Consider the following 15076-nt stretch of genomic DNA (forward strand, 5'->3'; position numbering starts at 1 on the left):
CGCTCTCTCCTTTCGGTCTCCCCGCCCACATCCACGCGGGCAGCTCCAGGAGGGGACGGACAGGAAGCCTTTGGCCGCCCATTAAATCCCACCCATTTCTCCGGGGGCGATTTCCTAACCTTCCGGGACCGAATTCTGCAATTTGATGTGCGTTTTGTCCGAATGGTAGCGACACGGGCCTAAGGGAGGGGGAAAGCGAGGGGGTGGGGGGGTGGGGGGTATGCGCTCTTTTCCTCGCAACATCGCTGGCGGAGCGAGGGAGCTCACACGACACAGATTTTGGGGCAAAGCCTTTCCATCTGGACAGCACCATGTCCACCAAAGCGGAGCAGTGTAAGTAGCAGCCGGCCCGGCGTTCGGTCCGGCCTCCGGCTGGGAGCTATCGCAGCTGCGGCGTTTGCGGCTGCTGGGAGACCTTGGCATTGTGCTGGTGCGGGGGTGGGGGCTGAGGTTGGGGCGGGTGGCGGGTGGGGGGTGGAAGGAGGTGGGGGAGGGTGGACGGCGGAGGCAGCGCGGCGCTGTCCCCGGTGCTGAAAAAATAATGCGGTCTTCTCGGGCTAGCCGTAGGTTTCTCCAGACTGAAGACCCCGCGAGATGAAATTAAAATGGGGTCATTCTCGGGAAAAAAGAGGCCTCGTATCTTTCAGATAAACATTTCGGTATCTCTTGTTGGAGTGGGGGAAGGGGGGCAGCGGCAAATCAGGGGCGGGGAACTGTCAGTTGCAACCAAAGCCTTCCCGGCCTTCTGAGCATGCCCAGTTCTTGGTGCTGGAGCCATCGGGGAGTTTGAGTCTGCAGTTTCCACTTCGGGTGGAATAGGCAAGAAGGGAGAGAGGGGGGCAGGGAGCAGGGAGCAGGCTGAATTCTGCATTCAGTATAAGGAAAATTAACTCATGAATAGCAACACTGATGCTAAAACTAACCTCTACTGTGTGGGACTTCCAAGACAGTGAAAGGGTCGCTGGGAAAATGATCTAATTGAGCTAATGATTTCTCCAAAGAGCAGGCTTTCTTTGTAGGGCAGCTTACACAAACTCTAATAGCATAGGAGGAATTTGGTTGTACCAATAATGACTGACTCTGTGCTTGGCTGGAAACAACATGGTAACTCCATGTGGACGGAGAACGTTTCCAGCATGGTCCCCATAGTGTCTCCTATTGCAATGCACACTAGTAGGCCTTGGGTATGTACTTGGTGGGTTGGTTGATATGATAGTTTACCTGAGTGCACTTGAGGTATTCAGGAACTTGAGCTTCTGGCTGTAAATAAAATGATCCTTTTATTAAGCAATTAGTTGGTATTTCCAACAAGCGTATCTAGAACTTATTCTTCCAAATGATTCTTTGTTTCTCCCAAAGCATTTATTTGATAATTTATTCTGATAATGCTGTCCCTGCTCAAGCCTGTGTAATTCTTCTTTGCAATGATACTAACACCAGTTTTGGAATGTGTAAGATAAAATGCAGTATGCCATTTATCCACCACCTAAGACTGAACAGGCTGAAGATCACACAATTCCCAGGCTGACACTTCTTTAGAAATTGTGTGTGTCCACTTTCCACCAGAGCTTTCACAGTGATTTCAGGATCCAGAAAATCTGGGTTTCAAGCTAGTCCCGCCTCTGTTGACCTTGGGTAAGATAATTGACCCCTCTGAACTTCATTTCCTCATCTGTAGACCCAGGGTGAAGCTGCTGATAGTGTAGTTGTGATAATAAATGAGAAAATACACATGAAAGATAACATGAACCCAGCACCTAGCATATACCTAATACATGATAGCTATAGTGTCGACAAGCAGTTTCATTTCAATTGTCTATCTCTTCTAAATAGTGAAGAAAGTCCTCTGTGACTTTTTTTTGTGTGTGTGTGCCTGTTTCCAAAAGTCAAATCTGCCCTCAGAGTTAAATCCTGTTTCTACAGAGACTTTCAAAAACATTGGATGCACTCAGTTTAGAGTAGCTGTAACATAGTTAGAAGCAGCGCAGAGCTTTCCACTGGAGGACATTAGCACCCCTGAAGATTTTATTGTACTCTGGTTGTTGAGAAGCCCCACCACTTGTCGTTGGATTCTGTAGTTGCGGATTATGTAAGTGACTTCAGGTTAAAGCCAGAGAAAAGCACTGTCCTCTTACTGTGCTCTCTCTCCCTTGTGTTGTATTTTGATGTCTGCCTGATTTTTTGTTTTGCTTCTTTCCTGGGCATTTGAATGCCAGGATGAAAAAAAAAAATCTAGACCAGGGCTTGGCTGTGTACTGCAATTTATGGACTTAAATGTAACTATTTTAGACTCGCTCACAAAAACAGATAGATGTTTTCATCTGTAGAGAATGAACTGGACACTGTATTTGGGGCTAAAACATGTAGACTTGAGCTTTGCATGCCCTTCTGATGACCTGTGAGACCTGGGTCAATTAGCTTAATAGTTTTGTGCCTTAGAATTCCATCTATAAAGTAGGGAGTAACAGTAATAGCTATCGTTGGAGGGCAAAGGGGATAAATAAAAGGAGGCCGTGAAAGGGTCTTGTAGACATTTTTAAATTTAGAGTTAGGAATATTTTCTTTTCCTCCTTTATGCACTAACATGAATGGCTGTGGTGTGCACCCCTGAAAACAGAGCAACAGCTAAAAAGCTGCATAGTGGATGACGGTAAATACTTTTTACGAAAGTGAAGTTGCAGACTGCAAACAGTTTATCCTTGGACTTGGTAGGAGTATAGCTACTTGGGGACGAGAAAGAAGAAAGAACCAAAAGGAAGATTTTTCTCTTGTACTGGGCGTGAAGATCACCAGAGGGAAGAGGAGAGACGAGAGAGTCCTTTTCTCCTCTGCAGTTAGGAGCATGTACAGCTTTCTTAAGGACCAAGTATCGAGAGGATTAGGCTTAATATAATGTAACAAGATTATTTTATTACTCTTTTTCTTGGAGCCTCTTGAGAAGTGAAGGTTTCACATACAGGAAGTGGATAGAGTTTGGTTGAAGCAGCAAGAGGAAGTACTTGCATTTCAACCCAAACAGATTATGTTTACCTCTGAAGTGTAGTGTATCACAGAGCTAGGACAAATGAGGCTTATTTTTTTATGCAGTAACATTTTCCTTTATGTAATAAACAATAGTAATGCAAGATAGATTAGTTTTAGTAAAGATGTAGTGGGGAGCCTGTGTGAAACATCCCGTCAGTCTCTGGGCTGTCTGCAGAGTCTGCCTGCTAACTGGAGGTGAATGCTCCCTAGCAGTCTCTCAGGCGACTGCAGAAAAGCCAAGTTCCTTTTCGTCTGTGTGACCCTGCGCCCCGCTACAGACTTCATTGTAGTGAAGATGTCTGTGCAGCACATGCAGAACTGAAAATGATTCAAATAAGAATTCATGATTTATTTGGACTTCTGAAAAGGATTCTACCTCCCCTCCCCCCAATTTTTCTTTCTGTTGGTAGTTAATGCTAACCAACCTGGACTATGCTGAGAATGCTTTTTTAACATGAATCTTTGTATTTGACAACAGTAAAAGTTAAGAGTTGGAGCTCTAACAACAGATTGTGGCCTTGGTTTGAATCCTAACTCTGCCTCTTGCAAGCTTTGTGACCTTGAACAAGTCAGTTTAACTCATCTGAGCCTGGTTGAATCATTTCTAATATGGAGCTAGTAATAGCAGTTGTGAAGATAAAATGAGATGGTCTATGAAAAGTGCTTAGCACAGAACCCTAGCACACGGTATGGAGTTAATTAGATGTGGCTTTTATCATCACGAATACAACCATGTGCTGGCTACCAAAATGGGGATGTGTATAAAGTTTGAGTCTAGTTTTCTAGAATGCAACAAAATAAAAAAAAAAAGTGATATTATTTAAACAAGACATGGGCTATCAGACTAGATTACATTCCTTTCTCCTCTGCTGAGGGACCCCTGGAGTTGATATTTCTGGCAAAATACTGGCTGGTTACCTACATAGAAACTTTCTAAGGCATGAGCTGACTAATTGCCATCTTTTGTGCTATCATGACAGTGTGACAGTTGGTAAACATATATCCTATGAATGAATACCCATCAGAATGTTCATCAAACTTGGAAATCAACAGCTAATAATTTAAGTTCAAAATACCTAATTATATAATAGAAATGTGAGTATGTATTATTTTTAATGTGTTCATTAACTGATTAACTGAGTATTGTTGCCTTAATAATTAAAGTAATTTTAATTACATTAGAGAAATTTAGAAAAATTAAGTTACATTTATATGTGTTCATGCACCTGTGTGTATGTGCGCATGCACACACGCGCGCGCGCGCGCGCGCGCGCGCACACACACACACACACACACACACACACACACACGTGTATACTGACATACCATGGTGTGCATGTCGAGGTCAGAGGATGACTTTCAGGAGTCTCTTCTTCCACCATGTCAGTTAGAGGGACTGAGCTCAGGTTGTCAGGCTTGGTGGCCTTTATCTTTACCCGCTGAGCCATCTTGCAGGCTGCAGACAAATTCTTTTAAGACTGTATCTGTTTAGTAGTTTGAGGTTGAAGTTGTTCCTTCCTATGCAAACTTAAGGGTCATGACGGATAAATCAATAAAATATTTTTTTTTGCACATGATAAAGTCACCAGGATAGAAAACACTCTTCCTTTAAACACAGGACTGTTGCCTTTAGTCTTGAAAAGCCTTTGCATAACACCACAGAATAGCTTCTTACAGAGGAAGTGCTTGTTTTCGTCATATAAGCAACAATCAATGTTTTGTGATTGTAAAGCAAACTGGTTTTTTGGCTCGTGTTTTACATGGCTCCTCTGTTACTGACACTCGTTAATGCGTTCCTTAAACTCTGCCATGTTTCTGACTATTTCTACTCAGACTTACCTTTTGTAGGGCTGTGTTTTGTTTTTAAAATATTTACTCAAGATTCCATATTTAGTCCAGTCTCCTTCTCCCCTCCCCAATGGTGCCAGTTGTCTCCCTCATGTATATTACTACCAAATATAATTTTCTAATCTAAACATGTATCTTGAACGAGATGCCCCCATATCTCTTCAGACATCTATATACAGATAAGCAAGCTCACTGTACTGTCTCAGACTGATACTTTCAAAAAATGTTGCTCATCTCAGTGGGTGGAACTACCTATTTATTATCCAAGTCAAAAAAAATTATGAGTCTTCCAAGATTGCCACTTTTCACAATAGCTATCTAACAAATCTCGAAGCCCTTCATCTTCTAGCTCATCTGGCATCATATCTGTTTTATATTTTCACTGTGCCTGCAGTGGGATGCTTATTTAATTCTGTCAATGCTTTGTGCCTGAAATGCTCTTTCTCTCCGTGGTCCTTTTTGTAGTGTGGCTGATGTCGACTTAATGCTGAATATTTAGCTTGGATGCCCCACCCTACTGCCCATCTCCTCTGTGTGTACTTAGATGTCACACCGGATTCCAGTAATTAATGTTATCATTAGTTCTCTTAACTTACTTGGTGTATTCTATCGTGTTCATATCTGTTGTCTCCTGGATGCGTCACTTTGCTGGTGCACATTTTACACACAAAAAATGTTTCTTGAAAAAAATAAAAATGATTGAGGGTGGATGAAATTTTTCTTTGTATGGAAGGATTACATAATCAAGTTCTTGAATGTAGTTTTATGTTTTACTTCTGATTAATATGAAATTCTGCTCTCTCTCCAATGTGAATATTGCATAAAATGTATGTTTTTCAAATAGATTTATAATTGTCAAAAATACTTGAGAATATAGTTGCTTACTCAAATGTTATAGTGTTTATATAACAAGTTATGCTTTTATTATATATTGATTGTGGTTTTGATTCTTTCTAATTAGCTAAAATTCCCTTTTATTATGTTTAGCATAATAATTATGATTCCTAATTGGAAGGCTGTCTTAGTCCTCAACCAGCGAATTGGTTTTCGTAAGATGAAGTGGCAACACATTAGAAGTCAGAGATGCTTTGAGATGTAGTTTCCTATGGATCCTGTTCAAGTTCTATGCGCAGATTGTCCAGCCGTGTGTGAGACTGATGCTGAGTTCTTGCATGCAGTTGTGATGTGTTAGAGCAGTGGTTCACATCTTTCCCAATACTGCGACCCTTTAATATAGCTCCTCATGTTGTGGTGACCCCCAATCAAAAAATTATTTTCATTGCTACTTCATAACTGTAGTTTTGCTACTGTTATGAATCATAATGTAAGTTTTTTTTTTTTTTGAGATAGAGGGTTGCCAAAGGAGGTCGTGACCCACAGGTTGAGAACCACTGTTAGACATTCATGCACATTTATCTGTTATACTCTGAGGAGATGTGGCAGCTCCCTGGAAATGAGGACATACTGGTTTAGACATGAACTTTACTGCTTCAGAAAGTATAGAGAACTAGCTAACATGTACTCACCAATAGTCTAGCTTTCTGTGGTGGGGAAAGCTCAGCCATTTTATGCGGGGTTCTTAGCTTCTTTCATCTCAAGCATTCTATTTCTGTCTTGGTTGTCTCTCCCTCTGACCCTTTCAACAGCACATAGATCATCATGAGTCTCATTTTATTGTTGGCATTGGATTAGAATTAGAGGGGTGTTCAGCATTTTGAGGTATCTTTCCTTTTCACCCATTCCAGAGACTGACTGACACATGGATAAAATTGAAAGGATGTATGTACACATATACATTTATGTATAGGTGGTGTTACTTTAATTTTAAGAACAAATTGGCTTGCCTTAAAAGTATAAAAAGGTGATAACTCAAAATGATATGAACAATTTGGCATTAAGAGTTATATATATTTGGGGTTGGGCTCATTCATAACCCATACAATAAAAAAGCTGGGTGAAGTGGTGCATGCTTGTACACACACACACACACACACACACACACACACACACACACACACAAAATAAAATAAGATGAAAGCCAGGCAAGGTGGCTTGCATGTTAATTCCAGCACCGAAGAGGCTGAGATGGGTGTATTTCCGGGGCTTACTGGTCTGGCAGCCTGGCCTACTTGGTGAGCTCCAGGTCAATGAGAAACAGAGCGGATGACACTTTAGAGCAGTTGTTCTCAACCTGTGTGTCTCAACCTCTTTGAGGGAGGTGTCGAATGACCCTTTCACAGGGGTTGCATATCAAATATCCCGTAGATCAGATATTTACATTACGATTCATAAGAGTAGCAAAATTACAATTATGAAATGGCAATGAAAATAATTTTATGGTTGGGGGTCCCCACAACATGAGGAACTGTATTAAAGGGTTGCAGCATTGGGAAGGTTGAGAACCACTGTTCTAATGGAACAGTCCATGAGGCTGTCCTCTGGCCTCCACATGCACTCCTACACGTGAGTACACAATGGTCTCCCCATTTCTGCCCACAAGCGAGTTAGTTATGTGTATTTGAATCTTAACGTTTCACAGGGAAGATTAGCTATTTATTGTTTTTGCCTACTATGCCCAAGGCACTTTGGTATATATCAATTCCAATGTCAGCTTTGAGAGAGAAGGCCTATTATACTAGTACTCTGGTTTTGTCTCTTAAATATGCTTAAATATGTTTTTGCCATTGCCAATTAGCTATGGAATTGAGCATAGCACTTCTCTATTACAACAGCCTTCTAATGTACTTCCCTTGTCTGCTTGATGGTAGATCTTGGTTGTCAGTTTGACACACCTGGGAAGAGGGAACTTCATTTGAGAAATGCCCTCCATCAGATTGGGTTGTGGGCAAGCCTGGGAGGCATGTTCTTGATTGATGAGAGATGCGGGGAGGTCCAGCCCAGTGTGGGGGGTGCCATTCCTGGGCAAGAAGGCCTGTGCTATAAGAAAGGTAGCTGAGCAAGCCAGAGCAGAATGCCAGTAGGCTCTGTTCCCCTGTGATCTCTGCTTCAGTTCCCGCTTCCAGGCCCCTGCTTGAGTTCCTGCCTCATGTTCCCTCAATGATGGGCTGTACCATCATGGCAAATTAACCCTCCCCTCCCCCAAGTTCTTTTAGGTAAGTGCTTTATCACAGCAATAAAAAAACAAACTAGAACACTGCTTTTCTTCCCACCAAATCTATTGTCATATAGCGGCCTGGATGATCCATCAAAAATATGGAAACCAGCATGTCATTGTCCTCAGTTTTAAAACCCATAGGTACTGCCCATCACCACTGACCTGTATTAGAACTCTCTGACTTAGAGAATGGAGCAAGCACTTCCTAAGCAGTCGAATATTGGAACATATGTAGGGTAGCTGCTATTCTTTGGTAACATAACGAAGTTCCCAGAAACTTGCCTTTTTTTTTTTTTTTTTTTGGTTTTTCGAGACAGGGTTTCTCTGTGTAGCTTTGCGCCTTTCCTGGATCTCGCTCTGTAGACCAGGCTGGCCTCGAACTCACAGAGATCCGCCTGCCTCTGCCTCCTGAGTGCTGGGATTAAAGGCGTGCGCCACCACCGCCCGGCCAGAAACTTGCCTTTTTACACCCAAGTGCATCCTATATCTTCCCCACCTCCTCCTTCAAAGGTGGAGTTGTAAAAGGACTCATGACCCGTGCTCACGTAGGTACTGCAAAGCACAGGGATCTTCTCCCAAATGTGAATATTCTTTTAGCTAGACTCATAATACTGACAAGCTACTGGTCGACCACACCCGCCAGCTGTGTTCCATAGGAATAACCATTAAGCCCATTTGCCTGTGTTCTCTACCAGTGCAGCTGGAAAAAAAAAGGCTCCATATCTCCATCTCCTGTGGCTTTTGTAAGAAATTACCAGAACCCGGGAGGCTTAAAACAGTAGTGTCAATTACAGCCCAGACAGCTGGTGTTCTTGTCTGTCTTCTTCCTTGAAGCGGGTCTCATGGCCTAGAGCTTGCCATTCTGTGTTTACCTCTCAGGTGATAGGCATGTGCCAACACATGTGATTTCTCGTCTTGTTTTTTAATTTTAATAAGAACACACTGGTATTTCTCTGTTACGTAAAATATTCTTTTAGATCCTGGTAATATATTAACAAAGTATCTACCTATCAATTTTTTACTTTCTCCTAATGAAAACTACTCGTTTTACGTGTATGTGTGAGGGCTTGTATAGATATACATGCACCACTTGCGTGCTTGGTGCCCAAAGATGCCAGAAGAGGATATTAAATTCCCTAGAACTGAAGTTCCAGGTGAGCCACCATGTAGGTGCTGGGAAATAAAAGTCCTGGTCTTCTGCAAGAACAGCAAGTGTTCTTAACCCCCGGGTCATCTATCCAGTCTCTGAAGTTGTTATCTATCTATCTATTTATTTATTTAGCATGATTGAGTATTGAGTTAAAGCCATTTTCTGTATCCATGGTGACCATGTGATGCCTTTTAAGCTTATTAATATGCTGGACTAGATTTTTGGCAAACTTTGAGAGATTTTGTATTGATGGTAATTAGTTGGTTGGTTTGCGGGGTTTGGAAGAGGTAGAGTGGGGGTGAGTTCTAGTCAGGATCTGGGAACAATCTTCTGTTTAGTATAGGAAGTGAGTTTGGGATGATCTGTCTTACTCTGCAGTACAGTAGCATTGAGACTATTCAGTCTTCAATGTACTTAGTGTTCCCCTATGAAACCATCTAGCTGGGGCTCTTCTCTTAAATAGAATTTTTAAACTTCTTTTTCTGTTTGTTTTATGACATGTGTTCTATTTAGACTTCCTGCTTGTTCTACTCAGGTGAAATTTGGAATGTTTTATTTCTCAGAACAATAATAATACATTTCATGTAAGTTTTCAATGTTGTTTGTATGGGACTATGCAGAGGCTCCATATAAATTCAAAAAGTTCCTCTAGTTTGATGTTTACTTCTCTTTATCATTTTTAGTGTTGTGTGTTTAGTGTCATGAGTACTTTTCCCCTGGGCCTCCTACCTAATAATTTCAGCTTTTCTTATTCCTCATTCTGTCATTTAAAAATTATTCATTTATTATTTTTATTTCTTTCCTTGAGTTTCTATTAAGTTAACTCTTATCAACATAGGAATTTCATATAATATATTTTTGTTTGATGCTCCCTTTAGCTTACAGATTTCTGGTCACAGATTTGAGACGTTATTGTCATTGTTTTAAGAAACTCTGCAATAGAATCTCATATTTTGCCAAGAGTCATTTACTGTGTAAATTCCAATGTGGTTGTGCATTTTGTTTTTCAGTCTTGTTGGTTTCTATTCTTATTGTGCTGTGTTCTGAAGATGATGTGCTGCTGGTATTCCTTAAAACCTTCAAGTTTTCTCATTTTTGTCCATGTTCCATGTGCACTTGAAAGACAGTTGTAATGTTTATCATTGATACAGAATATCACACTTGACAGATAGCTTAACTTTCTTAAATCTTAAGTCTAAGATGATTCCTTATTTATGTTGATTAGCTCCTCTGTACTCATTACTAGTGTAGTTGGTTGGTTTGGGGGAGGTGTAGATGTAACCAACGGTCTTATTAAATAAGAAACACAGAGCCGATTCAGAGAAGAAAGCCAAGAGGTCAGAGCTAAGAGCCTCACCCTTCCTGATTCAGGGATCCTCTTCAGCCAAGAGAGCTCTCCGAAAGGGTCCTACTTCCTGTGTGTATGTCTTTATATACTCTAGCTGTTCTGCCTTCTCATTGGTTGTAAACCCAAACATGTGACTGCCTCGTCACTGCCTGTATGTACCACCCTCCAGGTCCTTAAAGGCGTGCGCCACCACCGCCACGCACTTGCTATGGCTCTAATAGCTCTGACCCCCAGGCAACTTTATTTATTAACATACAATTAAAATCACATTTCAGTACAAGTAAAATACCACCACAGGGAGGTATGTTGAGATCTCCTTCGCTGGTGTGTTTTTGTCATTTCCTGCATCATTGTGTGTTACTGCTCACAGAAGTTACTCTTGTTCTGTTGTATGTGTAAATATCAGTGACTAACACCTTCGCTGTGAATGTAGCCTTAAGCATCATGTTGTACGCATCTGCATCTAGGAATACTTTGTGACCTTGTCAGGCATCAAGAGTATGGCTTCTGTTTGCTTCTTCTTGTGTTTATGTCTATCTGATACATCTTGTTTTTAACTCAAATTTGGAGTCTCTTGGTTTTAGGTATGCCTTTTCTATTCTGTGTAGTGTTGGATTTTTCTTTCTTAGCTAATCTGAAAATCTCTTTCGATAAGTCAGTTAAGCCCATTTACATCTGCTGATATGATTAATGTTTGACCTTAGTTCTGTCATTTTAAATATATCTTTTATATCAAAGCTATTTTCATCATGCAGTGGGGTTTTAATTTTCTTATTTGTTCTATTCATTAAATATATATTAATTCCTTTATATAAGGATAATTAGCTCATGTGTTTTACAGCTAATTATTTCTCTACAATGAATTTCTCTATATTGGAATTATCTATAGTCTCCCCTCTTCCAATATCTGATATAAAATAATATCCCTTTATTTATATTTAATGCCTATTTGTGAGTCATATCTACATGCACTATTTATTCCCCAGGCTCTCCTGCTTTTTAATAATTGTACAGTTGTTGCTATGTTCTCTTTATAGCCATGCATCTGCTCTCTTCTAACTGGCTCATTGACAGTTAGTTAGTTAGTACCCACCACTTCCTCCTTCTAAGATTCCATCTGAAGGGCTCACAGGACCAAGGTGCCCTGTGTTTTGGCAGGTTTATAAAGGTTTGTTTGTAGCTTTGTACTTGAGGGCTAGATTGGGTAGATATAAGTCCCTTAGCTTATATTTCCTTTACTCAAGGGCCTTAAATTTGGTCTATTCTTTTCTTTGGGGCTTAAGAATTGGTAAATAGTCACATTGTGGTATTATTCCTCTTTTCTTGCTTACTGATTTTGTCTGTTTGCCCAAATGACCCTTTTTTTCTTTGAAGTAGCTTTAACACAACATGATTCATTGCTGAAGTCATTACTGTGTGGCCTTTCACTATTCAATTTGAAGATATTTTAGGAAAATGTGTTGGAAATACTGTTTTGATATTTGTTTTGTCCTATTTTTGGCATTTTCTCATGATCCATATCTTATGGATGTGCCTCTTTAAAAATTTTGTTTGTTTCATGAGTATTTTTCCACACATCTGTCTGTGCACCATGTGCATATCTACTCATGGAGGCCAGAGGAGAGCACCGGATCCCTTGGAAGTAGAATTACAGAGGGTTGTGAGCTGCCGTGTAGGTGACAGGAATCGAACCTGGCTCCTCTAGAAGAACAGCCAGTGCTCTTAATTGCTGAGCCATCTCTCCAGCCCCCGAACATCTTTTTTCTTTATTACCTTCTGAGTAGATAATTTTCTGTTGAGTTTTTAATAATTAATTAATTAATTAGTTAATTAAATAATTAATTTTGATTTTTGAGACAGGGTTTCTTTGTGTAGTCTTGGCTGTCATGGATCTAGCTCTGTAGACCAGGCTGCCCTCAAACTCACAAAAATCTGTATGTCTCTGCCTCCTGAGTGCTGGGATTAAACATGTGCTCCACCATTGCCTGGCTCTGTTAAGTTTTTAAAATCTATACATTTTTATTTTTAAAAACATTATCTATCTATCTATCTGTCTGTCTGCCTGTCTGTCTGTCTATCTATCTAGTATGTGCTTGTGTGAGTCTGTAGGTATCTGTGTGCACGGATGCCAGAAGAGGACTTCAGGTGTCCTTCTCTGTCACTTTCCACTCATTCCTTTGAGGCAGGGTCTCTCCCTGAACCTTGGGCATGTCCTTTCTCAGCTAGGCTGGAACCAGCAAGCCTCAGTGATCTTCCTGTCTCTGCCTGCTTCAGAGGAGTTAGAAGTGTTTTCAGGGACACTGTGTGAGTGCTGGGATCTGAACTCTATTTCTCCTGATTATCCAGCAAACATTTATTGATGAGCTCTCTCTCCAGGCCTGTATTTAAAAAAAAGCTACTCACACAGTATACCTTTATTAGTCATTTTTGAATTAGCCTATTTATGGTGATTCTACACATATATATGAATATATTTACTTAGCCCTTAGTTTGAAATGTTAAGCATAAATACAAAATTGATACCATCTAGTTGAATATTGCCTTCTCATGATTACCATCTTATTATATGTATAAGCTTATAATGTGTAATCATCAGCATTTTACTATATCATTATGTTTTGTTCTGTTTTCCAATTATGAAAATAGTTACATATAATAAAATCAATACTTTTTCAAAATGTAACTGGATGGATTTTCCTCAAGTCATACGTTCATGTAGGCACTATCACAGTCAGAGAGATAGGACCCTCAACTTAGAAGATTGCTTGTGCCCTTGACCATAATCTTCTCCTACCCCAGCTCCAGGAAGACACTTTGTGTTCTGTCACTGAAGTATTGTCTTTTATAGAATTTCGCATAAATGGAGTCATCCAGCACTCAGCCTTTTACGTTTGTCTTTTTTTTCTCTTTTCTTGTCTCATCCAGACAAGAGCTGAGACAATCATCAATTTATAAGGAGGGAAGTGTAATGTTGGCTCACAGTTTTAAAGGTCCTTGCCTGTGGCTGTCTTTGAGCCACGGTGAGCCGGCACACCTTGGCAGGAGTGTGTAGCTGAGAAAGCTGCTTAGCTCATGGCAGTCAAGGAACAAGGAGAGAGAGGAGAATCTGGGTTCCCAGCAGTTCCTTCAGGGACATACCAACACCTAAGTTCTTCCCATTAGACTCCACCCCTTGAAGGTCTCACCACCTCCTGAAAGCGCCCCAGGCTGGTGTGCAGCCTCTTATACATGGGCCTTTGGGGGACAATTATCCAAAATACAGAAGCTCTTAATTAGCACAATGTTCTTGAGGATCATTTATGTCATGGTATTTATTAATGTCTCATTCACTTTTATGGCTCTGTAGCATGCTGTGGCATGTGTATATTGCACTTTATTTACACATTCACCCTTTGGTAGATATTGAGATCATTTCCAGCTTTTAGACCTTATGAATGGTGCTGCTGGGAATGCTGGCAGATCTGTTTTCGTGTGGGATTTCTTTTTCTTTTTCTTTTTTTTTCATTTCTTTGTTTTCTGAGTAGCATCTCACTATGTATTCCTTATTGGCCTAGAGCTCACTTTATAGTCCGGGTTTGCCTTGAACTTACAGTGTTTCTTCTGCCTCAGCTTTTCAAGTGCTGGGATTGTAGACATGGCCCACATGCTTGGCTTTGGACCTATGTTTTACTTCTTGTGTGTGTTTGTATGTGGTACGTGACTATACAGAAGCATGCATTGTGTGTGCGCATGTAGAGGCCAGAGCAGGATATCAGGTGAACTCTATTTTTCTGTCTTATTTCCTTGAGGTAGGGCCTCTCACCACACTGGAAGCTGGTCTGGCAGGCCAGTGAGATCTTGGGATTCTCCTGTTTCCACTCTCAATGCTGAGGTTGTAGGCACACGTAGACATGCCTGGCTTTTTATGTGGGTGCTAGAGATTCAAACTCAGGTCCTCATGCATACACTGAATCATACCCTCTACTCCCTGTTTATACCCTTTAAGTTCAATACCTGGAATAGAATTGCTTGATATTATGATAAATGAATATTTAATGTTAAAAATGTTATCTTAGTGTTTTATAAAGTGGCTGTAGTGTTTTGCACCCCCACCAGAAATGTAGGAGAGGGTTCCAGTGTCCTTTATCTTTGTCTATACTTGACGATGTTCACCATTTGAATCGTAATCTTCCTAGTCAGGGTGTAATGGAATCTCTTGTGGTTTTAATTAGTATTTCTCTGAGGACCTGTGATGTGCAGCATATTTTCTCATGCTTATTGACTGTTTGGATATGTTCTGGACAGTGCCTGTTCCAGTCTTTTGCCCATTTTAATTGGAATTTTTGGTTTTATTGAGTTGTAAGAATTTTGTGTAATCTTTAGGCTCAAGCACTTTTTCCTAAAAAAGTTGCTTCTAATGTGTAGCTTACTTTTGTGTTTTATTCTGTGAATTTTAAAAAATGAGTTTGTGTGTGTGTGTGTATGTGTGTGTGTGTGTGTGTGTGTGTGTGTGTGTGTGTGTGTGTTCACACGTGTGCAAAGTAGTGGGTATTAGTGTGTGGAAGATAGTCTCTGCTGTCAGCTCAGGCCATTTGGTTCCCTTGAGACAGGG

The 15076-nt window shown here is 40.7% G+C and overlaps 1 protein-coding gene across 1 annotated transcript in view; it reads left to right on the plus strand.

Moving 5' to 3' along the window:
* The first annotated feature begins 201 nt into the window (after nt 1–201).
* The window catches only part of Unc79 (unc-79 homolog, NALCN channel complex subunit), a 245998-nt gene continuing 231123 nt past the window's right edge, over nt 202–15076 (plus strand). The window contains 1 exon segment of the mRNA XM_052738842.1: nt 202–333. Coding sequence (XP_052594802.1) covers nt 312–333 — 22 coding nt within the window. The 5' untranslated portion in view covers nt 202–311.

The sequence above is a fragment of the Peromyscus californicus genome, unplaced genomic scaffold (assembly GCF_007827085.1).
Source record: "Peromyscus californicus insignis strain IS unplaced genomic scaffold, ASM782708v3 Scaffold_15__1_contigs__length_86483966, whole genome shotgun sequence".
Classification (NCBI taxonomy): Eukaryota; Metazoa; Chordata; class Mammalia; order Rodentia; family Cricetidae; genus Peromyscus; species Peromyscus californicus.